This window comes from Schistocerca serialis, chromosome 12, assembly GCF_023864345.2.
Source record: "Schistocerca serialis cubense isolate TAMUIC-IGC-003099 chromosome 12, iqSchSeri2.2, whole genome shotgun sequence".
Taxonomy (NCBI): Eukaryota; Metazoa; Arthropoda; class Insecta; order Orthoptera; family Acrididae; genus Schistocerca; species Schistocerca serialis.
The window spans coordinates 38,420,158-38,448,157 of record NC_064649.1 but is presented as its reverse complement, the minus strand read 5'-3'; the positions used below and the strand labels follow the sequence as shown (position 1 = coordinate 38,448,157).

At 44.1% G+C, this 28,000-nt stretch overlaps 1 protein-coding gene across 1 annotated transcript in view; it reads left to right on the top strand.

Moving 5' to 3' along the window:
* LOC126428050 (chaoptin) overlaps positions 1-28,000 on the top strand; it is a 251,465-nt gene that overhangs the window by 141,223 nt on the left and 82,242 nt on the right. Inside the window, exons 7-11 of the mRNA XM_050089927.1 lie at positions 2,515-2,734; positions 4,780-5,004; positions 8,865-9,161; positions 13,738-14,085; positions 24,954-25,238. Of these exons, the coding sequence (XP_049945884.1) occupies positions 2,515-2,734; positions 4,780-5,004; positions 8,865-9,161; positions 13,738-14,085; positions 24,954-25,238 (1,375 nt within the window). The remainder of the gene's footprint in view (positions 1-2,514; positions 2,735-4,779; positions 5,005-8,864; positions 9,162-13,737; positions 14,086-24,953; positions 25,239-28,000) is intronic.

Here is a 28,000-nt window from a genome sequence, read left to right as displayed (position 1 = left end):
AAGCTTGATGGTAGTCACTGACCGAAACTAATAGCGAATTGTGGAAAATAAATCACAGCCGAAGGTTTCACGATGAATTTTAACAATTACTAGGCGACTGAATATCCACACCTGCAAACATCCATAAATACACCGACAACAATTGACTTGGGCACCTTTAGAATGATTGAATTATCCGTTATGGATTTGATATACAGTGACTAGCTGATGTTCGAAGTCACCGAGTTCTCACGACCGACTCACTCTGCTGTCACTGCTCCTCTACTGACAAAACGATCCTCTCCGTCTGTTTTTATGGTGTCGGGTGTATCTCTCGTGACATCTGGTGGTAAATTCCACGTTATGTACCTGTGTCCGGATACTTTTGATCGGATAGTGTATTCTAAAATTCTTCTCCGGGTGTGAAGGATACCAGTCACTAGTTGACCAGTTAAGCCGAATTTTGAAATTTCGGATTTAACAAATAGTTGAAGCAAGAGAATCGCACAAATATATCGTAATTTGACCGGTCGCATAGACTCCCCTACGGAGGAAATAGTAATAAGCATCGCTGGTGTAGAGAAAGAACTACAAGATTTGAAAACGAACAAGCCGCCAGGTCTTGACGGATTCCCAGTTCGGTTTTACAAAGAGAGTAGTCTACGTCATTGGTCCCTTACTTAGTTTGCATGTATTGCGAGTCTCTGGGCCAGCGCGAAGCTCCAAGACTGCAGGTGGCTCCTGCATAAGAGACGCATAAAAGAACGGATCCTCAAAATTGCCGATCAATATCTTTAACACTGGTTTGTTGGAGAACTCTTGGACGTATTGTCTGTTCGAATATAGTAAATTTCCTTGAGAGGGAAAAGCTTCTTTCCACAAACCAGCACCGTTTTAGAAAGTATAGCTCGTGCGAAACTCAGCTTGCACTTTTCTCACTTGATACACTACAAACTATGGACGGACAGCAATTGGCAGACGCCATATTTCTAGTTTTCCGGAAGCGGTTCGACACAGTGCTCAACTGCATGCTGTTAACGAAGAAACGAGCATATAGAATAACTTCACAGGTGTGTGAGTGGCTCGAAGACTTCTTAAATAATAGAACCCAGCTTGTTGTCCTCGACGGCGAGTGTTAATAAGAAACAAAAGTATCGTCAGGAGTACCCCAGGGAAGTGTGATAGGACCGCTGTTGTTCTCTATACACAAAAATTGTTTATCGGACAGGGTGGGAAGCAGTCTGCGGTTGTTTGCTGATGATGAAGTAGTGTACAGTAACGTGTCGAAGTTGAGTGAGTGTAGGAAGGTACAAGACGAGTTAGACAAAATTTCTAGTTGGTTTGACAAATGACAGCTAGCTCTAAATGTGGAAACATGTAGGTTAATGCAGATGAGTAGGAAAAACAAACCTTTAATGTTCGGATGCAGCATTAGTAGTGTACTGCATGACACAGACACGTTGGTTAAATATCTAGGCGTAACGTTGCAGAGCAATATGAAATGGAATGAGTAACTAGAGACTGTAGTGGGAAGGCGAATAGTAGACTTCGGTTTATTGGAGGATTTTGGGAAAGTGTGGTTCATCTGGAAATGAGACCGCATGTAGGATACTAGTGTGACCCATTGTTGAGTACTGATCGACTGCTTTGTACCCACACGAGGACAGTATGATGGGACATGTGTTACAAGATGGGGGACTCACTTCCATGGTACTAGAGGGAGATATAGAGGTTAAAAACAGTAGAGGAAGGTAGAGATTGGAATACATTCAGAAAATAATTGAGGATGTAGTTTGGCATAGGAGAGAAGTATGTGGCAATCCCATCAAATCTTTAAGAAGACTGATGAGGCAAAAATGTTTGAACAACAGTTAAGTATTATGGACATATTTCGGGTACTCAAATGGGAATCACTGGGGTAGGGCAAGGTGATGTGTGGTTTTTTTTTTTTTTTTTTTCAGGGAACAGTACTGAGAAAATTTAGAAAACTAGCATTTGAGACTGACTACAGAGCGATTCTAGTACCACTAAGGTACATTTCGCATGCGGACATGGAAATAAAGTTAGGCAGTTTAGGGCTTGTATGGACTGGTAACTGGGAAGGTTGATTTGGCAGAGGGGTCCATGCAGCAGGGTTATCGGTCCCATCGAAATAGGGAAGGATGGGGAAGGAAGTCGGTCGTGCCCTTTCAAAGGAACCATACTAACCTTTGCCTGAAGTGATTTAGGGATATTATGGAAAATCTAAATCAGGATGGCCAGATGCTGGTTTGAACCATCGTCCTCCCTGTGCTCATATGGAAGCTCATAGACAGTAGTTTTTACCTCATTCTATTTGCTAGTGGATTAGGAAAGGAAATGACTGGTGCAGGGTACCCTCCACCACGCACCATACAGGCGTATGTATGTAGATGTAGATATGTAGATCTAGATGTAGATGTAGATACGCTTAAAGAGTGAAGCAGCAGTGCTAGCGGATACATTAGCGGTCGAGCTTTCGACCCGAAGTGAGACGAATGTCCTTCATCACGTCAGGATGCGCAACCTGCGCTCGCTGTCGCTGTCGCGCCTGCCGCAGCCGCACCTCGCGCCGGACGACTTCCTCGAGTTCGGCGTCGACCTGGAGGAGGTGCGGGTGGTGCGCGGCAACCTGCGCACCATCAAGAACCACGCCTTCATGCACGCGCGCGCCGTGCGCCGCCTCGACCTGTCCGAGAACGCCATCTCGCTCATCGAACCGGACGCCTTCACTGAGGTGAGCCCACTTTCCAAATTGTTCCGTTCAGACTGCTTTTTTCATCTATCACAAAAAAAGAAATTATGTAACAGCTAATGTCGCAGATTGCATTATTATATCCCGTAATTTTTAAATCTAATGAAATTGACGTACTTTAAATAAAATCAAATCTATTAGGTGATTTCAGATTACTACTGTTGTGTCCCACAGGGTTCAGTATTGGAACCTCTCCAATTCTTGATATCAGATTGGCGAATAAGTTTGTGGGGTTTTTCTCTAAGTTCGATAAACACAGCGCGTAAACATGACAGAGTCTTTAGTCATCAATAACAAAATCTCCTTCGCCCTAATGCTGTCGGGCTTTATTTTCCACTAGTATCACTTCACACAGCCTTTCTGGTCGTTGTTCTCAATTGCGTCTCCAAGACCTCTCAGTTGTAGGAAACATTACCTTCTGCGAACCGCCAGGAGAGCTTCTGTAAAGTTTGGAAGGTAAGAGACGAGATACTGGCAGAAGTAAAGCTGTGAGGACGGGGCGTGAGTCGTGCTTGGGTAGTTCAGATGGTAGAGCACTTGCCCGCAAAAGGCAAAGGTCCCGAGTTCGAGTCTCGCTTCGGCACACAGTTTAAATCTGCCAGTAAGTTTCATATCAGCGCACACTCCGCTGCAGAGTGAATATCTCATTCTGGAAACTATTGTTATTATTAATTTGTCCGTCTACTTGTAGCGCACGCTTTTAACGCCACTAAAAACATATAGCTAACTGATGGCTGGCATATCGAACATGTCATAATCTAAATCCGAATATCTGTAGTGACGTTTACTGTTGTGTTGGGAGAAGAGCCAACACCGTGTTACGAGTGGAGTCCGAAATGCACGCGTTTTAGCTCACGCAGGCTGGCGTGAGGAGGCAACAACTATACTGACGTGAGGTCTGGAACATAACAAGAAATGAGAATTCAGAAAGTGGATGTAATTAGTTTGATACTTAACTTTAATCCATTAATGATGAACGTTGCTCTTGACGGTACGTGATTCACAATATTATCTGTTCAGAATACATTCTTGAATATAGTGATTGAATATGGCGCCTTGCTAGGTCGTAGCAAATGACGTAGCTGAAATCGTATGTAGACAGTGAACCATCGCTAGCAAAGTCGGCTGTCCAACTGGGACGAGTGCTTTGGACTCTCTCTAGACTAGACCTGCCATGTGGCGGCGCTCGGTCTGCAATCACTGATAGTGGCGACACGCGGGTCCGACGTATACTAACGGACCGCGGCCGATTTAAAGGCTACCACCTAGCAAGTGTGGTGTCTGGCGCTGACACCACATTTACATGTTGAATAAAGTGTGTGCACGCCGTACTTTGTAACTAATTTACGTTGTTTTCATATAGTTCAATAATTGTCACCCTGTATGTCAGCTGGTGTCACGTATTGCTAGTTAGTTTATGAAAAGGTTGACCACCATCAGCTGAGAGCCGATGTTTAGAATGTAGTTATGTGACACAATGCTATGTATTACGGTATTTTCTATGGCATGTTAACTTTATTGTGAATGATTTAAAATATTTTTGCTCTTAATGTCGTATACCTATACTTTCATGACAATTACGTTTCATTTGGAAGACCTTATGATGATGTGCTGGTCTCAAACGTGTCAGCAAATATAATTTTAAACAAAACGTGATTTTAGCGACCTAATGAAATACTGATATAAGACGTCCTCAGACGGTATAACCTGGCCCACAGTTTAACCAACTACACGGGGACACGTCTGCATTACGTGCTGCAGCTCTTAACGATTCTGTGCATCTCTAACTTGATCGACAACCAAATGGGCTCTAGTAGTGGGTAGTTGGATCTCAGAGAATGCTTCTCCCCAGACATATGTCATTCGCTGAGGTTGGTGCGAAAAGCCCAAATTTTTACCAGATACATGCTGACGCTGCCGCAAGAGCCACTGCAGGTGTTGGTGAATCTGTACAACCTCAGCACGATCGACAGCCACCTGGGTTGTGTGTTGGGTAGCTGGGACTGGGAGAACACTTCGTTTTGCAGATTGGCCACTCGCTGACCTGGCTGCGGATGGCCCACGGTCTAGCCAGCTCTGTGGGGACGCTGCCACACGAGGCGTTGCGTCCGCTGGTCAACCTGGAGAGCCTCGACATGAGCAACAACCGGTTGCGCACCATGCCCGAGACCTCGTTCCACTTCCTGCGGCGGCTGCGCGTGCTCCAGCTCCAGGACAACCAGATCGAGCACGTGCCCAAGGGCACCTTCCAGGTGGGCCTCAGGATAACATCACCGTGTTCACACTTGTAGAGTCCATCAAAACACACTCATTTGCACAAACACTTTATCCATTCCTAACATTTCTCAACAGCTACTAATGCAAACAGTTTTTTTTCTTTTATTTTCGGTCTCTAACGGGGAGAAGGGTATAGAGTCATCAGTCTCCTGAGAATTTATTCGGCCTTTCGCGACATCCTCTTCTGCTCCAATCTGTTCATTTCACCCAGCATCCTCAACATACCGGGTGATCAAAAAGTCAGTATAAATTTGAAAACTTAATAAACCACGGAATAATGTAGATAGAGAGGTAAAAATTGACACACATGCTTGAATGACGTGGGGTTTTATTAGAACAAAAAAAAAACAAAAAAAAAAAAACAAAGTTCACACCCTATATTGCTAGACGCGTGAAAGATCTCTTGCACGCGTCGTTTGGTGATGTTCGTGTGGTCAGCCGCCACTTTTGTCATGCCTGACCTCCCAGGTCCCCAGACCTCAATCCGTGCGATTATTTTTGGGGTTACCTGAAGTCGCAAGTGTATCGTGACCGACCGACATCTCTAGGGATGCTGAAAGACAACATCCGACGCCAATGCCTCACCATAACTCCGGACATGCTTTACAGTGCTGTTCACAACATTATTCCTCGACTACAGTTATTGTTGAGGAATGATGGTGGACATATTGAGCATTTCCTGTAAAGAACATTATCTTTGCTTTGTCTTACTTTGTTATGATAATTATTGCTATTCTGATCAGATGAAGCGCCATCTGTCGGACATTTCTAGAGCGTTTGAATTTTTTTGTTCTAATAAAACCCCATGTCATTCCAAGCATGTGTGTCAATTTGTACCTCTCTATCTACATTATTCCGTGATTTATTCAGTTTTCAAATTTATACTGACTTTTTGATCACCCGGTATATCATTCGAACGGAGTTCAGTAAGTAATGCAACACATTTTTTTTCCCAGCCAATTTCGATTGAACAAATGTGGAATTTGCTGTGGAAGGTCGTGGAATATTCTCGCTTCAGGTCCTGTCGTTTTATGAAGTCCCAAAAGGTGGCGGCGCTATGCGTAACGTTAAAAGTGGCGTCTGTAACGGAGTAACGTTCCAAGCAGAGAACTGTCGTTGAGTTTCTGTAGGGGGAAACCCAAAGCATCGCAGGTATTCATAGCAGCTTGCAGAATGTCTACACCGACCTGGCAGTGAACAAAAGCACGGCTAGTCGGTGGGCGAGGCGTCTGTCATCATCGCAACAAGATCAAGGAGAACCTGTCCCATCTCCCGCGTGCCGTCCTGCCACACACACAGCTGTGACTCTTGTAATGTTGGAACTTGCGGATACTGCCATTCGAGGTGAGCGATGGATTCCTAGTAGACACCATGCTGTACAACTGGACCGTCCTTTTGGTAGTGCTGACACACTCGTCCATCAGTTGGGGTACTCACAGGTGTGTAGCCGCTGCATTCCACGCCGCCTACCCACCTCCCGACTTCCATCTGTTTGGTCCAAAGGATGCACTCCGCTGAAAGCAGTGCGTGGGTGGTGTGGAGGTAACTGACGCAGCAAGACGTTGGCTCCGACGTCGTCCAATTCAGTGATGCTATGCGGGGATACAGGATCTCCCAGTAAGGAATCGTAAGGGTCGCACTGAATCGAGATTTTGTTGAAAAATAGGGTTTTGCAGCCAAAAGAGTGGAGGATGACATGATGGAGTACTGAATAAAGCCAACCTGCTACAAAAAAATAAATATTGCATTACTTGTTGAACACCTCTAGTATATACTCGTGTCCCTCTCTTCCCCCTCAATGATTGCTCTCTGATGTACCCTTTAGTACGGTGGAAGGTCGGTATTCCTGTCCTGTCATCGTATCCCTTCTTCTAGTTATAGTTTTTCACATACAGGAAATTCCCGTTACAAACTCCCAGGACTTGTAGAAGGGAGAGAGTACATTATATTTTGAATAGGAACCCATTTCCGGAATCGTACCGTTTCCTTTCTGCGACTGTTTCAATTCAGATGTTTTACTCATTCACTTCTGCTGGAGAAACTGAATTAGGCGAGACGTCGGACAGTTATTAGGAAACAATTCAAAAGCAAACATAAAGAAACATCCATTTATCACATAAACACATTTGTCTGTATTAACATTTAAACATTATGTGTGTACATTATGGGAAAAGAAAAAAGAATCCAGCACACTGTGCGTACAGAACAGTACTGATACGTTAGAACAGCGGCTCGATATGCCGATCTTCAATAATTTTACAGTCATTGTACCTACGAAGCATGTTCTGGTCCAGGACAGGCAACTCTGAGACTTTTCTCTTTCCCTCAGTGGACGTGGACGCGTTACACATGTCAATTGAAAGCGTCACAGAACGGAAACGGTACGTATCCGCACATGGGATGCTATTCAAGATATTGTGTACACACTCATCTCTACAAGTCCTAGAAGATTGTAAAAGAAATTTCCGAACAACCTGTATTTAGTACCTCCATAATCCTGTGGATATTGTAAGACACTATCTACAAGCCTTGAAGCTGAACTCTTTTACCTTCGATGTAATTAAGTAATATAAATTATTACAATGCCCTGCTCATAGAATAGAGAATAGTGTAGTAATATTCTCATTTCATCTTCCTTTATAACACCACTCCTCAACTCCTTTGATTCTCTTTTTTTTTTTTTTTTTTTTTTTTTTTTTCAGGCTTCCCAGCAGCTTATGATTCACTTATATACAGTACTGTTTATCAGTTTATCGGCTTCAAATATTTCTTTCTCAACTTAACGATCTCTTGTGATAATAACAGACTTGATTTTTAGATAAATCCTCTTTTTATTTGTTCTATTATGTTTGTTATATCCTGCTTGTTTCGTTCGTCATGCGTGACCTTGCTTCCAAATTGATAAAATTCCTTCACTTCTTCAAGTACATTTTTATTGATTTTCAAGTCCGGCTGCTTCTCGATACATTATTCCTTCTTTGATTTACTTACAGTCAATATTTACTACTTAGCAGATTGTTTATTCTATTTACCTTGCAACGAGTCATTCTCACTTTTACTGACAATAGAAGTATAATTAGCGAATCTTATCACCCATATCCTTTCCCAGTATTGCGAACTTTACCTTTACTGCCACGATTTCTTCTTCGAGGTATAGGTTTGACAGCAGAGGAGAAGGACTGCATACCATCCATACACTCTTCCCTAATTCGAGTACTTTTTCTCTTGACCGAGCACGGTGGCGCACTGGTTAGCACACTAGACTCGCATTCTGGAGAACGACGGTTCAATCCCACGTCCGACCATCCTGATTTAGGTTTTCCGTCATTTCCCTCAATCGCTCCTGGCAAATGCCGGGCTGGTTCCTTTGAAAGTGCCACGGTCGACTTCCTTCCCCGTCCTTCTCAAAACCGATGAGCGCGATGACCTCGCTGTTTGGTCTCCTCCCCCAAAACAACCCAACCCAACTTATCTTTTGTTATTCCCTTTGTAGTGTTGACTCTTGGCTGTTTACATACTGTAAAATACCCATCTTTCCGTTGCATATTCCATTTTTCTGGAGCTTTCATACATCTTGCACCATTTTGCGTCCATGGTGATACTAGTTTTGTGGAAGCCCCTGATGAAGTCTCCAATATTGGAAGACGAAACGTTAGGCAGAGAAATATGTCGTGGTATACGGCGTAACGCCCATAAAACAGAACTCACAAAGGACGCAAATAGCATCCGTGAACGCCACCATTTACGTTGCTGAACGCAAGTTGTTGATCGATAAATATTTGTGCTGTCACTTGAGAGAGAGTGACTCGTTACTGGCGACCTCTGCCGCCCACAGGGCAACATCCACTCTGGGCTGGAGGAGGTGTACCTGTCGCTGAACTCGCTCTCGGCCGTCAACACGCACACCTTTGTCGACCTGTCGTCCCTGGAGACGCTGCGCCTCGACGACAACCGAATCGAGCGCGTCGAGCGGCGGGCCTTCATGAATCTAGATCGCCTCAAGATGCTGGACCTCCGGGGCAACCGGCTCACACGCATCTCTGATGAGGCCTTCCAGAACCTGCCCGAGCTGGAGGAACTGGACCTCGCCTACAACCGGCTCACATCTCTGGACTTCACCATGCTGGACCAGGTGAGCACACATCACAGAAACTGCCCGATTTGGACGCCTAAAACTTTGATCCTAACTGGCTTACTTACCTTATAATCACTACACTGGTTCTGTTTAATACACCACCCAAAATCTGCCCAAAAAATCATGTCCTCACTGTCTGCCCATTTACTTCTTTGGCCTAGGCGATATCGTAAGAGATGAGCTGTCATTTCACAAAATATCTGAGCTGCGGAAACCCGAACTCAGTGACAAGCTGGGTTCTGAATATATCATACATCAGATGGGTGGACCCAAGTATAGTGAATGGTCCTCGATCTCATTTAATTAATAGTTCACTTCTTTCGACTTTTTTCAATAATGGTAGAATAAATTAAAGAAGCTAGCTAATCTAGAAGAGCTCAAGGTCAAAACTGGTTTATTTTTATAACTATTGTGATCATTCAGTCAGATGAGTATGCCTTGTAAAACTTGCCTGAGGTGAACCAATTTCACTTATATTCGCTCTATTGGATCACTCGAATAAACCACCCAACATCTGCCCAAACTGAAAGGGCCGGCCTCACTGGGAGGCCGTTTACTTATTTGGGCTCGACTATATTGTAGCAGATGAGCAAGCATTTAAGAAAAAGCGTGAGCTGTGAAAAGTAAACTCAGTTACAACCCTAATATCAACTCTGAGATTTATCATCCTCCATCAGCTGGATGAACCAGAAAATGGTGGGGAAATCCTTGACCTCAATTAATTAGCGAGTCTCTGGTAATCCATTGAGAAAAGTGAGCCTGCAACCTGACATTTTGTACTTCAATAATTGTAACGAAACTAGCAGCTGTATTTGATTGTACCATTGCTTATCCTTTTCAGTACAAGCTACCAGTTTCGACACCACATGGTATCGTCTTCAGGCCCCGAATGTAGCCTGCCATTCGCAACCGTTTTCACGTGCAATGAACATAATTGTATGCAACAGGCCAAAGTTAACTGTACTATTTTCCTTCAGTGGCTACACGGAAGGTACGGAATCCAGTTAATTTTAGCCGGCTGCATATGATTATGTTCATTGCACGTGAAAATGGTTATGCACTTTACAGTCCAATTTTACCAGACCTTCTTTTATAAAATGCATTTTAACCATCAGCTGTTTATTTGTCCCATTAGTCATCTACTGGTTTCATTTATTCATCATAATCCAGGGCGTAGGCTACCGCAGATTAGTTAAAAGCATCCCATATTCCTTTGAAGTTGAGCAATAGCGAAATTATCCAGTGAACTTGTACAAACAATTTGTCTTAGAATACCAAAAGTCATACCTTATGTCAAACAGAGAGACATTGCAGGAGAAACAAGGTGTTTTTTCGTCTGTATGTTTGACATAAAATATGACTTTAAGTATTGTTTTTATTAAGTATTGTTTGTACAAGTCCACTGGATAATTTCGATATTGCTCAACATCAAAGGAATATGGGCGCTTTTAACTAATGTCCGCTGCTCGTGGTCTCGCGAGCACGGGGTTCTGGGTTCGATTTCTGGCGGGGTCAGGGATTTTCACCTGCCCCGAGATGACTGGGTGTTGTTGTCGTCATCATCATCAACATTCATCCCCAATATGGTCGGAGGAAGGCAACGGCAAACCACCTCCATTAGGACCTTGCCTAGTACGGCGGTGTGGGTCCCCGAATCGTTCCCCTACGCTCTGTCAATAAGTATGGGACTTCATTTCCATTTAACTAATCTGTTATGCCCTACATCCTGAAAGATGGTTGATAATCGAAACCAGTAGATGACTAATGGGACAAATAAACAGATGATGGTTAAAATGCATTTTATAAAATACTTAACGGCTGTTGAACCTCCCCTTATGGAAACATTACAAAGAAATGTTCAAATACGTGTGAAATCTTATGGGACTTAACTGCTAAGGTCATCAGTCCCTAAGCTTACACACCACTTAACCTAAAATAACTTGAGGACGAACACACACACCCATGCCCGAGGAAGGACTCGAACCTCCGCCAGGATCAACCGCACAGTCCGAGACTGCAGCGCCCTAGACCGCACGGCTAATCCCGCGCGGCGAAACATTACATACCAGACTTTTTGCTTCGAATAAAGTTATATATGTAGCTCTCGCAATATTCAGAAACACTGCTCAAAACACAACTTTTCTGACAACAAGAAGAAAATGCATTCTTTCCTGTTACTCTAAAATCAGCCACTAGATTCAAACACCAACTAGGACACGTCATGTGTTCTAGGTACACTCTCCACGAGGTACAGTAGTCAGGCCTAGCTGGTCTGTGCACAGCAGGAGAGGGAGACACCTGTTACTTACCAGCTCTTGGATGTTGTTATCGTATTGCATCTCTAGTGTCTCCTGTACAGTCCACCCACACAGGTAGTCGTGCATGTTAATGCGATCGCTTCCGTGGTGGGGAGGTATGCCAGCCACGGATAGAATCCGCCCGGCAGACTAATGTCGAGTGGGTCAGCGTGCCAGCCAGCCTCGTGTTTTTAGGCTGTTTATCACAACTCACTGTTTCCAAATTTTCGCTTCAGATACGCGGTACGCAAACACTTGCACACAGAATTTACTCTATAGGAAGACAGACTGGGTACGCCGTTTCTGTCTTGGGAACTGAATAAGGAAATTGATAATCTTCGATGTTTCTCATTCAAAGCTTAATCAGAATCGGAACATACAGTCTCAAAGGGGGTCAACACAACGAGTTAAAATTTGACAGAGTAATTAACGTACAAGTTACAGCCTGCTTACGGCAAAGAACGTTGCTACTGAAGGAGCATATAAAGCAAGCTACTGTGTGAAACAAAATAAGAATAGCGCAGTTAAAAATTCAGTTTCAGTTTGTTACATGTCAAATAGTGAAAACGTAAAGGATCTGTTGGAAGAGCTTTTGGAACTTTAAGCTACTGGTAAAGTATCACTTCATTCTCAGCAAAAAAGGAAATTTTAGTCTAGGAAGACATGTAGCTACTTTGTAAAGTTTGTCAAATTGTCTAACCAAAGAACACTTCACTGCAATTACTGAGAAGTTACTTATTTATAAACAGTGGCCTTTTTCTACGGCAACTGAATATGGGAAAGAAGCGTGTTACCGGTATGTGAAACTTATAAAACTGCTCCTCATGCAGTAATTTAGATGCATAGTAAATCATTCATGCAAATGTAAATGTTTTGAGCACAGAGGTAAAGTTGCCAGACAACTATATACCAGGCTTATTTTATTTAATTGTCAGTGAAAAAAATTGCAGAAAACAGAATGTCAAGCAAAGTACAGTAAAAATGAAATGCCAATGAAAACACTGTAGATGTGAAATGTCAATAAAACACCGTAAAATGAAACGGCAATAAATTATTTTATTGTCTTGTACGTCATCATTATTATTGAATTACTTATGTTAGTTACTTTTAATACATATTTTTAAGAGGCACTCTCATCTATAGTGAACTTTTATGGCGGTGGCTGTATGCTCAAAATACGAACAAAAGTACAGAATTTCTGCAACAGTTTCCATTTCTATCAGTTAACCACAGCGCGTTTCGAAGTCTCCCCTATAATCTTCAGGTGGTACCCATTCAGTTTGCATTGACTTGCGTTCAGTTTGAGAGCAACGAGAAGTTATCGTGGGTAGACCAACGTTTTGTGGGTCTTCTTGTAGTTTTACTACGTCGAAATGTTTATTGCTACTTCGATTAAAACTTGTCTTGTTGCTGTCATTGTACACAGTTCCTCGAGAAAAAATAAAGCTAACACGAGATATTTTGAGCTACTTAAAGGCAATTTCAAGAGGGTGCGAGCAAGCAGGCGACGCCTTTGACTACAGAAAAAATGGAGGATGTTGTTCAGTTTTCTTCAGATACGGCGGACGTGTAGCCACTCTACGAAATGTAATCTCGTCGGTCAGACCACAGTGGCCTCTCTCTGTATGTTCATCTTTTTAGAGATAGTTGCGGGACTCGGCTGTTCGGTTTAAACTAAACTCCGCCCGAACAGGCCGTGAAGGCCCAACGGTACCGACCGGCCGCCGTGTCATACTTAGTGCACAGGTGTCACTGGATGCGGATGTGGAAGGGCATGTGGTCAGCACACCACTCGCCCGGCCGTATGTCAGTTTACGAGGCCGGAGCTGGTCCTTCTGACTCAAGTAGCTCCTCTATTTGCCTCACAAGGGCTGAGTGCATCCCGCTTGCAGACAGCACTCGGCAGACCGGATGGTCACCCATCCAAGTGCTAGCCCAGCCTGAAAGCCCTTAAGTGATCTGATGGGAACCGATGTTACCATTGTGGCAAGGCTGTTGGCCGGCTGTTCGATACGGGATGTCAAATCAAACACTTTTCAGCTGTCTAGTTTCCAAACTTGTTTTATGTGGGTACCACTTTCAGCGTTTTACTACGCCATCTTCAGGCCGCTGACCGACATGTAGGAAGATTCTACCCCTATTCTGATCAAAATAGGAGCCAGCAGTAATGGTATTAGTAGAATTTTGCTACAGCGATGACTCCAGCCACCATCTGCCGACTCAGTGGCCTGTGGTCGTGCCTGACCCCTTGACTGAGGTGTCCCCACTGGTTCCAGGTGGGCACGCTGGCCACGTTCCGACTGAACGCCAGCCACAACCGGCTGCACTCGCTGGAGTCCAACTCCAGCGCGGGCCTGCTGCTGGGCCACCGCGGCGACCCGGTGGCCGTGCACTCCAACATCAAGGTGCTCGACCTGTCCCACAACAACGTGAGCGGCGTGGCGCGCGGGTACTTCCGGCCGGTGGAGACCTCGCTCACGCACCTCTACCTCTCCCACAACTTGCTGACCAACGCGTCGCGCGACCTCTTCGGCAACATGCCACACCTCCAGTGGCTCGACCTCTCCCACAACGAGCTCGTCGAGATCGACTTCGATACCTTCCGCAACACGAGACGCCTGCAGGTGAGTGATCGGCGTCTGTTCGTCAATTAATTTAAGACCTTGCATAGGACTTTCTCTCTCTTTGTTTTTCTATCGCATCAGGTCTGGTAAAACAGATTTCGACGTTCACCATCATCATCTTCATCAATAGTGTAGAAATCTATGGTTCAAAAGGTTCAAATGGCTCTGAGCACTATGGGACTTAACTTCTGAGGTCATCAGTCCCCTTGGACTTAGAACTACTTAAACCTAACTAGCCTAAGGACGTCACACACATCCATGCCCGGGGCAGGATTCGAACCTGCGACCGTAGCGGTCGCGCGGTTCCAGACTGTAGCGCCTAGAACCGCTCGGCCACTCCGACCGGCAGAACTCTGTGAAACCGGATTTTCGCTACAGATGGTGCTAGCTGTCAGTATAGAGCCCATGAGACAGCGACTGCTGCTTCATCTCCTTCCTGTAAAGGCTGACGACGAATGTCAACAAATGGTTCAAATGGCTCTGAGCACTATGGGACTTAACATCGGAGGTCGTCAGTCCCCTAGAACCTAAACCTAAATAACCAAAGGACATCACACACATCCATGCCCGAGACAGGAATCGAACCTGCGACTGTAGCAGTCGCGCGGTTCCGGGCTGTAGCGCCTAGAACCGCTCGGCCACAGCGGCCGGCGAAAATCAACACACGGCAACCCATGTTCAATACATCGGTATCTGTTTAAAACCCGTCAACATGTCGAGTTTAGTGCCTACGAACAACGACTTCCGGACACCATTCGTTTCCTGTTATCATTTGAAGAAAACTGCTTCAGATGTAACTCATAGCATTAAATGTGACCATGTGGATGAAGAGCCATTAGCACTCGCAGTATTACTGTGCAGCTTTTTTTTGCTACGCATGCGCCATAGGTTCGAAGACTTCGGAATGTTTCTGTGCTTCATCAACCGTGATTCTGAGCTCATCGGCAAGACTGACAACCGGTTTCTGAGACTGCGATGTTTGTGTACATTAACCCTAGCAATACCGACGCATTTTCCATAATGCAGAATACCAAACAGGTGATACTTTATGTCCACCATAAAAGAAATAAAAAACAAAATCGTTTATGGTCGTTGACTTACATTAACAATATACTTTTTAAAGAATTAATGGTTGTAAGTGGGGTCCAGAAGCAGAATATACCTTCCACCACACTCATAGCGATATCAATGCATTCTCAATAGTGTGCACAAAAATCTTTTTTAAAAAAATCATTTTCTTCATTTTAATTTTTACTTGAATCACACTGTTTAAAGAGATGTTAATGTGTAAGTTAGGTCCTAAACCGGAAATTAATGAATAACATTTATTGTGGAAAGTGACAAATACTACGTAGACTCAGATTTTTGGGTTCGGTTTAACTGAAAAATTTTAAACATTCATGGAATCTTCTTAAAGAATTCGTTAAAAACAATAAGTATTTTCTTCAACATTTTAAAATAAAAATTATATGACTAGATTACAATATTTTTCAAAACGTGGGCTGTCATTCCCCAAGAAACCTTCCAACACCTTATGAATGTATGCCTGCGAGAATGGAAGCTGTCTTTAAGGCTAAGGGTGGGCCAACACCATACTGAATTCCAGCACTACCGACGGAGGGCGCCACGAACTTGTAAGTTATTTTCAGCCAGGTGTCCGGATACTTTTGATCACATAGTGTAGCTTCAGTCTGCATCCATAGATCATAGATGTCTCAGACTTGAAAAGGTCTCTGAAACCATACGGTTCATTTGATACTGTTATCGCTCAGACACGAGGCTGCAGGTTTGCCAGTGCAAGAACTAGGGAGCAAAGGTGAGAACAAAATGGAAGCATGTGCAGCCAAGGACGGAGACAGATACTGCTCTGCAATAAAGAGTGTTCTCCGCTCTTGATTTACGATTCCCGCAACCCCTCGGCGACACGTCGACAGATACCTGCAACATCAGCAGTTATACCAAGCCATATCGCAAAACTGCGTCTATTGCAGCCAAATTGCGGCAGTGTTGGCGACAGTGCTATTGTCGTAAAATATGTTGCACCTAAACCCACCATTAGCCGTAAACCCACGATTATTTAAAGAATCCAACTCCCATTTATAAACAGTTTCAAACGTATGATGAGAAATGATTTTATGTGTTAAATATTTACTTTTAAGCAAAAAATGGTTCAAAAGGCTCTGAGCACTATGGGACTCAACTGCTGAGGTCATTAGTCCCCTAGAACTTAGAACTAGTTAAACCTAACTACCCTAAGGACATCACAAACATCCATGCCCGAGCAGGATTCGAACCTGCGACCGTAGCGGTCTTGCGGTTCCAGACTGCAGCGCCTTTAACCGCACGGCCACTTCGGCCGGCTACTTTTAAGCCTTTCAGGGCAGAAAGTTTTGAAAAGGTTTGAAAATATGTATAGAGTTTGTTACAAACCAATACGTACATTGCATGAATGTAGACTGGGTAATTTGCGCTGAATTTTAAGCAAAAGCTACTTTATAACGTATCTCATTGTGTCGTACAATAATATAATTTTATAGGTATTTTGGTGAAAAACAGGGTGACCGAAAAATCCATTAACATTTAAAAATAGAGAAGTAGAACTTGACACACATGCCTGAAATGAAGTGCGTTTTTATTGAAACCAAAAACAAGTGCGAAAACTGGCCAACATACGGCGCTGGACAGCAGCCCGGCAGCGATACTGCATGAGAATCGCGTATAAAATATGCTGAAATTGGGCTACCGAAAATCCTACAGCTGTCGTGGAGACCCTATTTGCCTGACAAGAAATTCGCGGTGTTGTGTAGCTTTACCACATCAGTCGTGATCGGACACTTTTTCTTCGACGAAATGCGGGTCGTCGCTTTTCAGACTGTCAGCGTGACGGGTGCGGGGTACGCCGGTGTGTTACAGAATCTCATCATCCCTAACCTGGCTGATAGCCGGCCGCTGTGACCGAGCGGTTCTAGGCGCTTCTGTCTGCAACCGCGCGACCGCTACGGTCGCATGTTCGAATCCTACCTCGGGCATGGATGTGTGTGATGTCCTTAGGCTGGTTAGGTTTAAGTAGTTCGAAGTTCTAGGGGACTGATAACCTCAGATGTTAAGTCCCATAGGGCTCAGAGCCAGTTGAACCTGGCTGATAAATACCTGCGCTCGACCCTATATTGCTACACGTGTGAAGGCTCTCTTGCGAGCATCGTGTGGTGAGAATCGCGTCCTGAGCCGCCACTTACGTCGTGCTTGATCTCCCAGGTCCCCAGAACTCATTGGATGCGATAACTCGCTGTGGGGTTACCTCAAGTTGCAAGTCTACCGCGATCGTCCGATCTCATCGGGGATGCTAGAGAAAACAACCTCCGACGGTAATTTCTCACCATACCTACTGATAAACAGTGCGGGGCTGTTCACAACAATGTCGTTACAAATCAATTGTTATGTTAATAATTGCATTTGTATGATATAAAGCGCCATCTGTTGGTAATTTCGTGCAGTTTCTTTCTGTTTTCAATAAAATCCCACGTGATTTTGAAGCATTTGTGCCAGTTTTTACCTATGTACCTACACTACTATGTGACGTATTGAATTTTCAAATGTTGACGGACTTTTGGGTCGATACTGTATGCCAAGTATGTCCTGAATAAAATTAGTACCATACATCTAATAAATTAAAATGTCATGCCTGATTTTAAAGTTTTCTTACGGGCCATTTTAAGCAAAAGCTAGTTTTTCATGGATCTAAATACTTTTATTTTCCTAATGTCCGTTACAGTTGCGATAACAGGCATCTCTTTGTGGTGATTAGTTTCGGACCATCGCGACCTTTTTCAAACCATAGCCTTAAAGATAAGTGTAATCACACGGTTCACCAGTGTACATACGAATAACAAATGTTCATATTCATCATTAGAAACCGTTACACGAATACAAGATGTTAGACCTCGTATGAGTTTGCTGCGTTCCATCGGAAGGAAATCATATTATATACACCTATGAAGTTTAACATTTTGTTTTCATGTAAATGTTTCTAATTATGAAGAATATGAACATTTGTTACTCATATGTACATTAAATTTTCCTCGAGATAACTAAAGTGGGGAAAAGAAGCTGAAGATATGAATTGAAGTTGTATTAAGGAGGGTGGTGGACTAGGGAAGACTATGCAGGTATTTTACCTATAATGCTGTGGTGGTGTAATGGCTAGCACATCTACCTAGTTAAGTAAGAAGGCCTGCGTTCAAGTCCCGACCAAGGCACAAATTTTAAATCATTTCTTCAGCTTCCATAATTACCATATGTACATTGCTGCACTGTATGATTACACTTACACTTAAGGCTGTGGTTTGAAAATGAAAATTATGGCCGGAAACTAGTCGCCGTAAAGACGTGAATATTATCGCAACTGCGACGGATACTGAAGAAAATAAAAATATTTCATATGCAAGTAGCTGGTCCTATCTTCCATTATGTCGGAACCTGTAATCTCCTCTCTCCTTCATACTTCCATCTGTTGTCCACATTAAACAATGTCGAGTCCAAGTAGTTAATAAGTAAAGTCTTTTGTGAAGATTTGAGAGGAGCGAAGATTACAATAAACTTTGTAGTTTACTTAACTTGTCATTCGATAAAAATGATAAATTTGTGGTAAGTTGTATGGGACCAAACTGCAGAGGTCATTGGTCCCTAGGCTTACACACTACTTAAGCTAACTTAAACTAACTTACGCTAATAACAACACACACACACACACACACACACACACACACACACACACACCCATGCCCAAGGAAGGACTCGAAACTCCGACGGGGGGAAGCCACGCGAACCGTGGCAAGGCGCCCTTTTTTGTGGTTTATTTATTTATTATCATTACATCGTTACAACATAACATCTTTACAACAATATATGAACAGAAATGTAATTGTGAGTAGCAAGTCAATATTAAACAGAATCGAAGTCCTTAAAAGAAAACAGAATTAAAAACAAAAACAAAAACGATTGAAAAGTGTGACAAATTATTCACAGAGTGCTTTGGTAACAATCCTTAAAGAAATGTGAATGAGCTGTGAAATTTAAACAATTGACATACGTGTTTCATGCATTAAAGTAAAGGAAAATGGAAAACTCTAATGAAAAATGGGAAACAAAATGGATACTTCTAGCGAAGGTATTCACTGTAACTGAAACATCCTCTGATAACCATACAATAACGCAACTGATAAACTGTTGGCAAATTGTTCACTGTACTTCGGTGAACGTCGCAGTCGTTGATGACTTTCCCACAGGTAGGCCATGTACTGCACGGCGTCACTCTGTTGTAATTCAAAAATAGCATAGGCAATGTGTCCCTAGACCACACGCCTACCCCGCGCGGCTGTCATTTGAGATGGCTCCAGTTCTTCTTGTCTAGGGGTCTGATTCTTGAAGCTCAAAATCTCACATCAGGTCCTCACGGTTGGTTTAAACTAAATAAATCTGAAGAGTGTTGTTGCAGCATTTTTTACATAAATATATTTTCTCACATTTTAGTATATCATGCAGTATTTCGATTTTTCCCATTAACAAAGCCGAAATTACATTGTTCGCACGAAAATACAAAAACACGTCCGATCACATCCGAGGCAACTTACGACTCCCACACGCTGCGGAAATAATATTCCAAAGGGTTTACAGTTTTTATTAACAAATTATTTCTACTAGTTTCCGTTACACTATTAATTTCGATTATTATTTCATAAATGAAGCAAGAAAGAAACATAGTAAACTGTACAGGATTGTGTAATTAAGAATAGAAATTTTAAGTGTGCCAATAATTCGTAATTTCAAATGTTTCTAAAAAAACAGAAATTTAACTGTACATTCAGAACTAGTACTTATCGATTATAACATCGGAAATAAAACATTTTATGAAGTAATTCCTATCCATAAATTTTCGCTTGAAATATAATTATATGGAAGTTTTCAGGAAAGCAACTGAGATAATACTGACCTGCCCAAATTCGAAAAGGTAATACTGGCATCGACCAGTAGTTTTGAGGAAGAGTAATGCTGGAGGAGGATGTCCCGTTACAAACTCTGTACATCTAAATATTTATGACATCGTGTCTCCTGAGGCATGTGTCGTACAGTGATGGAATTTTGCAGATACAATCAGTGATACACGTAGGCTTTGTCTGTAAAACGTTAGTAGTAATGAAGTATGCCTGATGCTGAGGTTTTACGTCATCAGCAGGGAAAATGGAGCAAGCATTAAACTTTTTTCATTTGTAGAATGAAATTTTCACTCTACAGCGGAGTGTGCGCTGATACGAAACTTCCTGGCAGATTAAAATTGGGTGCCAGACCGAGACTCGAACTCGGGCCTTTACCTTTAAAGTATGGAAGGTAGGAGACGGGGTACTGGCGGAATTAAAGCTGTGAGGACGGGCTGTGAGTCGTGCTTGGGTAGCTCAGTTGGTAGAGCACTTGCCCGCGAAAGGTAAAGGTCCCGAGTTCGAGTCTCGATGCAATTCCTACAAGATTAAAAGACATCAAGAAAATAAAAGCAAAGTTAATAAGTCTGAAACGTAAGGAACTGGAGGGACTTAAAATAAAATCCAAAGCAAAGTCAGTCACTGAAGATGAGACTGCTGCATTGTACCACCTTGTCAGACACGCCAAAAATAGAAGAAGAAGTTTCATGGATGAACTTCAAATAGATGATGGCACCATAATCACCACCCAGAAGGAAATAATTAAAGAGATCTCAGCGTACTATGAACGTATGTATGCGTCAGGGGAAACAAACGAAGAAGAATACAATAACCTCTTTAGGACATATCTTCCACGAATATCGCGAGATGGTGATGAGAACATTTCTTCGGACATCACCAAGGAAGATGTATTAGAAATCGTGTGCAGCTCCCCTGCTAAAAAATCTCCAGGACCTGACGGACTGCCCATTGAATTCTATAAACGATTTTGGACCCTAATAGGAGAAAAGTTCACCGAAATTGTCAATGAAGTCTTACAAGGAAAGCCAGTGCCTGCAGAGTTCAAACAATGCAAAATCGTGTTGATCCCGAAGAACAGAGGCTGCAAAAAAATAAACAACCTACGGCCGATTTCGCTTTTAAATTCAGATTATAAAATTATAGCTCGAGTAATTAACAAGCGCTTTACACCATGCACTGCTGACATCATAGGCCAACAGCAGACTTGTGCTTTTAGAAGAACGATTTTACAAACTGCGGCTTTGTATCGCGATGTCATTGCGCTAGCGCAGGCAAGTAACATAAAATGTGGACTGCTTTTCATAGACTTCCATAAGGCATTCGATCAAATTAATCACAAATACCTGATAGAGATAATGCGCCGAATGGACTTCCTGCCAAAAACCATCGACATCATCAAGAACATGGCAATGGGTGTTACTGCACAAATCTCCGTTAACTGTCAACTGACAAAAAAAATTGAAATAAAAAGGGGTGTTACCCAAGGAAGCCCCTTATCCATGCTCCTGTTCGTTATATCGCTGGAACCTTTCTTGAGACAGCTACAGCACAGGCTGACAGGCATTACCATTCAAGGAACAAAGACCGTGGTAGGTGCTTACGCGGACGATGTAGGCGTAATCATCAGAGACCAAACAGATGTGACACAACTAGAGATGATACTTGCAAAATATTGTTCCGCATCAGGTGCGAGGGTAAATGAAAATAAAAGTAAATTCCTAAATATAAAGCGGCTTGCTAACTTACGCATTGAGTGGGCGAGCCATGTCAATGAACACAAAGCTCTTGGAATGGCATTGACAACGTCCCTTATAAAAATGATAGCAATAAATTGGCGGGAGGTGGCAAGAAAAATCAAGGGAGCTTTGATTGAAAACTGTCAACGTAGCATAGACCAGTTCCAGAGAATACTGTTTATCAACACGTATATTTTATCCAAGGCCTACTACATAGCACAGGTTCTCCCCATTCCATCAATGGTGGCGAAGACGATCATGTCCACTTCAGCAAAGTTCTTGTGGAAAGGGGAATTGTTTCGAGTGCCGGTGAAGACAGCAGTTTTGGATCCAAGCAATGGAGGAATGGGTCTAACCGACATCAAGTCTAAAGCGATGGCATTGTACGTCAAACGAACATGGAGCATAATGTGTAATGATCCAGGGTGCATTACAGCAAAACTATACGATATTGTCAGGCCAGAAAGTGTAGAGCCGCCGATAAATATACAAAAAATAAGTTTTAAGCTGAAACACATTAGGGAGTATTATCTTGAACTAAGTTATCTCAGCAAAAAGATTTTAAACTCCAAAAACATTACAGCAAAGGTGATTTTAGCTGAAAGGCGGAAACATGAAAGGAAAAATAACATAGAAACCAAATATGCTGGAATAGCATGGCATGTGGTCTGGAAAAACATCAGTAGTGATGTTCTTTCGTCTGACGTGAGAACAGCGTGGTACAAGGTAGTCAATAACATCATCAGCACTAATGAGCGCCTCTTTGCCATCGGTTTAAGTGACACAAACCTATGCAGCAAATGCAACCTCGTTGATAGTGTGCCTCATCGTTACACTTGTGGAGATCGGATTATCAACTGGAGGTGGACCAGGGAGAAAATTGCTCAAATAACAAGAACTTCAGCAAACAATGTACCGACTAACATTTTCTTCAGACCAGAGGAAAGTTACTACCCTCAGGCAAAAAATAATGCAGTGATTTGGTTAATGGGCAAATATACAAGTTATGTTTTTAACAATATTGGGAGCGATGAACATATTGAATACAAGATGTATATGGAAAATGAATTCGAGAAAATACTCAAATATCAGAATCACAATAAGAAATATGGTAATATGCTCCGAATTGTCTTCAACCGAATGGGTATAGGTTAGGAACTGGATTCCTAGTAGAGAGGGAATGGATTGGGTCACGTTCGCGACCCTAACCTCACCTGCAAGTCACACATGAAAAATAAATCAGCAGTACAGCAGATACAAGAATACGGCGAGAAACATCTGGTGTCTGATATAAAGGAAGATCATGAACTCCCTATAGATGCGTTTAGAAGGCTGGAACTGACAAAAATAACAAGGCAGTGAAATATTTTGCGATGTCGCTGTTCGGGACTTCTCTTCTGTCCATGTAATTTACCCTGGAAAGAACACATATCAAGGATTTACTGAATGATTAATTTGGGCCAAGGAAATGATGATGAGGAACCGGCTGCAGAAGAAGAAAATGTGCTTGCTGAACTGCCACCAGTTGAAGGTGACAGTGAAGGTGCTAAATTGTGCTACTACTAAAGACTCATTTTTTGAATGCTGTAATTCATGACTGCAATTATCTGTCATCTTATTTATGTCATTTCATTGTAGCCATTTTTGTTACTGTTTCTAATAAAAAAAAAAAAAAAGTTGGTAGAGCACTTGCCCTCGAAAGGTAAAGGTCCCGAGTTCGAGTCTCGGTCCGGCACCCAGTTTTAATCTGCCAGGAAGTTTTTTTCTTTTGATCACTTTGTGGGGAGTCTCAGCGGGAAAAGTTTTGAGGTTTGAAACTAAGCTTAAAGTTTGTTGGCAGTCGCATTCTCAAATACTGCACAAATAAAGTCCGGACATTAGGGCGTAGTGCGTTGCATTCGCCCCACGACATACAAACAGTTTCTAACTGTAATACTCGTATTATTGTGTTAAACATTTAACCTAAGATTATGTTCACGGTAAATGATGACAGCCAAAACAGTTGCTGGATAAAGATTTATTAAAATTCTTGACCACGGTTTCGGTATATATAAATATACCTTCATCAGAAGTAAAATACGTAAATACTTCTGATGAAGGTATATTTATATATACCGAAACCGTGGTCAAAAATTTTAATACATCTTTATTTAGAAGATTTATTTATAAAGATTTATTAAAATTCTTGACCACGGTTTCGGTATATATAAATATACCTTCATCAGAAGTAAAATACCTAAATACTTCTGATGAAGGTATATTTATATATACCGAAACCGTGGTCAAGCATTTTAATAAATCTTTATCCTGCAACTGTTTTGGCTGTCATCATTTACCGTGAAGAACTTCAACAGTTGCTGTTTCAGCCATGTTTAAAATCTTGAAATAAGTATATGTATCTTATTGAGAAGATTGTGAGAGGATTTTATGTGGTGTCACCGCCAGACACCACACTTGGTAGGTGGCAGCCTTTAAATCGGTCGCGGTCCGTTAGTATACGTCGGACCCGCGTGTCGCCACTATCAGTGATTGCAGACCGAGCCCCACCACACGGCAGGTCTAGTCTAGACTCCCTAGCACTCGCCCCAGTTGTAGAGCCGACTTTGCTAGCGATGGTTCACTGACTACAGAAGCTCTCGTTTGCAGAGACGACAGCTTAGCATAGCCTTCAGCTACGTCATTTGCCACGACCTAGCAAGGCGCCATATTCAGTTACTATTCTGAACAGATAATATTGTGAATCATGTACCGTCAAGAGCGAAGTTCATCATTAATGGATTAAAGTTAAGTATCAAACTAATTCCGTCCGCTTTCTGAATTCTAATTCCTTGTCATGTTCCAGACCTCACGTGAGTATAGTTCTTCCCTCCTCACTCCAGCCTGCGTGAGCTAAAACGTGTGCATTTCGGACCCCACACGGTGTTGGCTCTTCTGCCAACCCAGCATTTTAAATTTTTAATTTCGGTCAATAATTATGTGAAAATGCTAAATATCGATGTTTTGTTGGGTGTGGAAGATGTCAGATAGACAACGCTCGAATGGGTCAGAGAACTGTGCCCGGGGTTGCAGGATGGGCTGTTAGTAACAGAGACAGAATGTGGCAGGAGTGCAGAGCTGGACGGTGGCGTGGTGCCGGCAGGTGCTGCTGCTGTCGCACAACCTGCTGCTGGACGTGCCGGCGGAGCTGTTCCGCGCCATGTCGGACCTGCGCGTCGTCGACCTGTCGCACAACCGGCTGCGAGCGCTGCCCGACTCGCTGTTCCTGGAGCCCGGCCTGGAGCGGCTGTCGGTGGCGGGGAACGCGCTGAGCCGCGTGCCGCTGTCCGCCATGGGCCTGCAGGCGGCCGCCACGCTCGTCGAGCTCGACCTCTCGCGCAACACCATCACCACGCTGCACGGCCACGACGTCTTCGCCCGGTTCAAGGTGAGTCCGTGCTCGTCGCCCGCCTCCGCGCGGCTGCCTCTGAAGAGGAGGTGGACGCCGTGTGGAGGGCCATGGAGGAGCTCAGGTCGCCGCAGCAGCTGACAAAGTGCCGGGTGAGCTGCGCACCCCAGCATCTGGCCCAACTGGGCACAGAGCCCCACAGACCTTCTGTAGGACTCCAACATTTGGAGGACTAGTGTAGCAGCAGCTGCAACCCAAAGTCCTATGAGACGGACTGTGGCCCTCCTGGGCAGAGCCTCTGCCAGAGGTCGCTATCCCAATAAAAACTGGGCAGAGCCCCACAAACCTTCTGTAGGGCTCCGACATTTGGTGGAGTAGTGTAGCAGCAGCTGCAACCCAAACTCCTATGAGACGGACTGTGACCCTCCTGGGCAGAGCCTCTGCCAGAGGTCGCTATCCCAATAAAAACTGGGCAGAGCCCCACAAACCTTCTGTAGGGCTCCGACATTTGGTGGAGTAGTGTAGCAGCAGCTGCAACCCAAAGTCCTATGAGATGGACTGTGGCCCTCCTGGGCAGAGCCTCTGCCAGAGGTCGCTATCCCAATAAAAACTGGGCAGAGCCCCACAAACCTTCTGTAGGACTCCGACATTTGGTGGACTAGTGTAGCAGCAGCTGCAACCCAAAGTCCTATGAGACGGACTGTGGCCCTCCTGGGCAGAGCCTCTGCCAGAGGTCGCTATCCCAATAAAAACTGGGCAGAGCCCCACAAACCTTCTGTAGGGCTCCGACATTTGGTGGAGTAGTGTAGCAGCAGCTGCAACCCAAACTCCTATGAGACGGACTGTGATCCTCCTGGGCAGAGCCTCTGCCAGAGGTCGCTATCCCAATAAAAACTGGGCAGAGCCCCACAAACCTTCTGTAGGGCTCTGACATTTGGTGGAGTAGTGTAGCAGCAGCTGCAACCCAAAGTCCTATGAGATGGACTGTGGCCCTCCTGGGCAGAGCCTCTGCCAGAGGTCGCTATCCCAATAAAAACTGGGCAGAGCCCCACAAACCTTCTGTAGGGCTCCGACATTTGGTGGAGTAGTGTAGCAGCAGCTGCAACCCAAAGTCCTATGAGACGGACTGTGGCCCTCCTGGGCAGAGCCTCTGCCAGAGGTCGCTATCCCATTAAAAACTGGGCAGAGCCCCACAAACCTTCTGTAGGGCTCCGACATTTGGTGGAGTAGTGTAGCAGCAGCTGCAACCCAAAGTCCTATGAGACGGACTGTGGCCCTCCTGGGCAGAGCCTCTGCCGGAGGTCGCTATCCCAATAAAAACTGGGCAGAGCCCCACAAACCTTCTGTAGGGCTCTGACATTTGGTGGACTAGTGTAGCAGCAGCTGCAACCCAAAGTCCTATGAGACGGACTGCGGCCCTCCTGGGCAGAGCCTCTGCCAGAGGTCGCTATCCCAATAAAAACTGGGCAGAGCCCCACAAACCTTCTGTAGGGCTCCGACATTTGGTGGAGTAGTGTAGCAGCAGCAGCAACCCAAAGTCCTATGAGACGGACTGTGGCCCTCCTGGGCAGAGCCTCTGCCAGAGGTCGCTATCCCAATAAAAACTGGACAGAGCCCCACAAACCTTCTGTAGGGCTCTGACATTTGGTGGAGTAGTGTAGCAGCAGCTGCAACCCAAAGTCCTATGAGACGGACGGTGGCCCACCTGGGCAGAGCCTCTGGCAGAGGTCGCTATCCCAATAAAAACTGGGCAGAGCCCCACAAACCTTCTGTTGGACTCCGACATTTAGTGGAGTAATGTAGCAGCAGCTGCACCCCAAAGTCCTATGAGACGGACTGTAGCCCAACTGGGCAGAGCCTCTGCCAGAGATAGCCAACCCAATAAAATCCACTACTGGGGATCGCTCAGACTACTCTAAAACCTCAGAAACATTCTATAGGACTGCACCATTTGGTGGAAAACTGTAGCAGTCCTAGGAAACGGACTGTAGCCCAACTAGAGGGAACCTTTGTCAGGGGTCGCTAAACCATTCTGAAACTCCGAAAACATTCTATATAACATCTTGAATTCTGTAACAGCATGCCCATCTCAGACATCCACAAGGTAGACTGCAGCCTGACTAGGCAGAGCCTTCACGAGGGATCGCTGTCCACTGAAAAGCAACGGTCAGGGATAGCTAACTAACAGTGAAACCCCAGAAACTGTAGCAGTAGATGAAACCCTAAGTCTCACAAGATTGACCGCAGCAGGCAGAGCCTTTGCGAGATATGACTGTCTTTATGTACACTACTGGCCATTAAAATTGCTACACCACGAAGATGACGTGCTACAGACGCGAAATTTAACCGAGACGAAGAAGATGCTGTGATATGCAAATGATTAGCTTTCCAGAGCATTCACACAAGGTTGGCGCCGGTGGCGACACCTACAACGTGCTGACATGAGGAAAGTTTCCAACCGATTTCTAATACACAAACAGCCGTTGACCGGCGTTGCCTGGTGACACGTTGTTGTGACGCCTCGTGCAAGGAGGAGAAATGCGTACCATCACGTTTCCGACTTTGATAAAGGTCGGATTGTAGCCTATCGCGATTGCGGTTTATCGTGTCGCGACATTGCTGCTCGCGTTGGTCGAGATACAATGACTGTTAGCAGAATATGAAATCGGTGGGTTCAGGAGGATAATACGGAACGCCGTGCTGGATCCCAACGGCCTCGTATCACTAGCAGTAGAGATGACAGGCATCTTATCCGCATGGCTGTAACGGAGTCAACAGACAGGGACGTTTGCAAGACAATA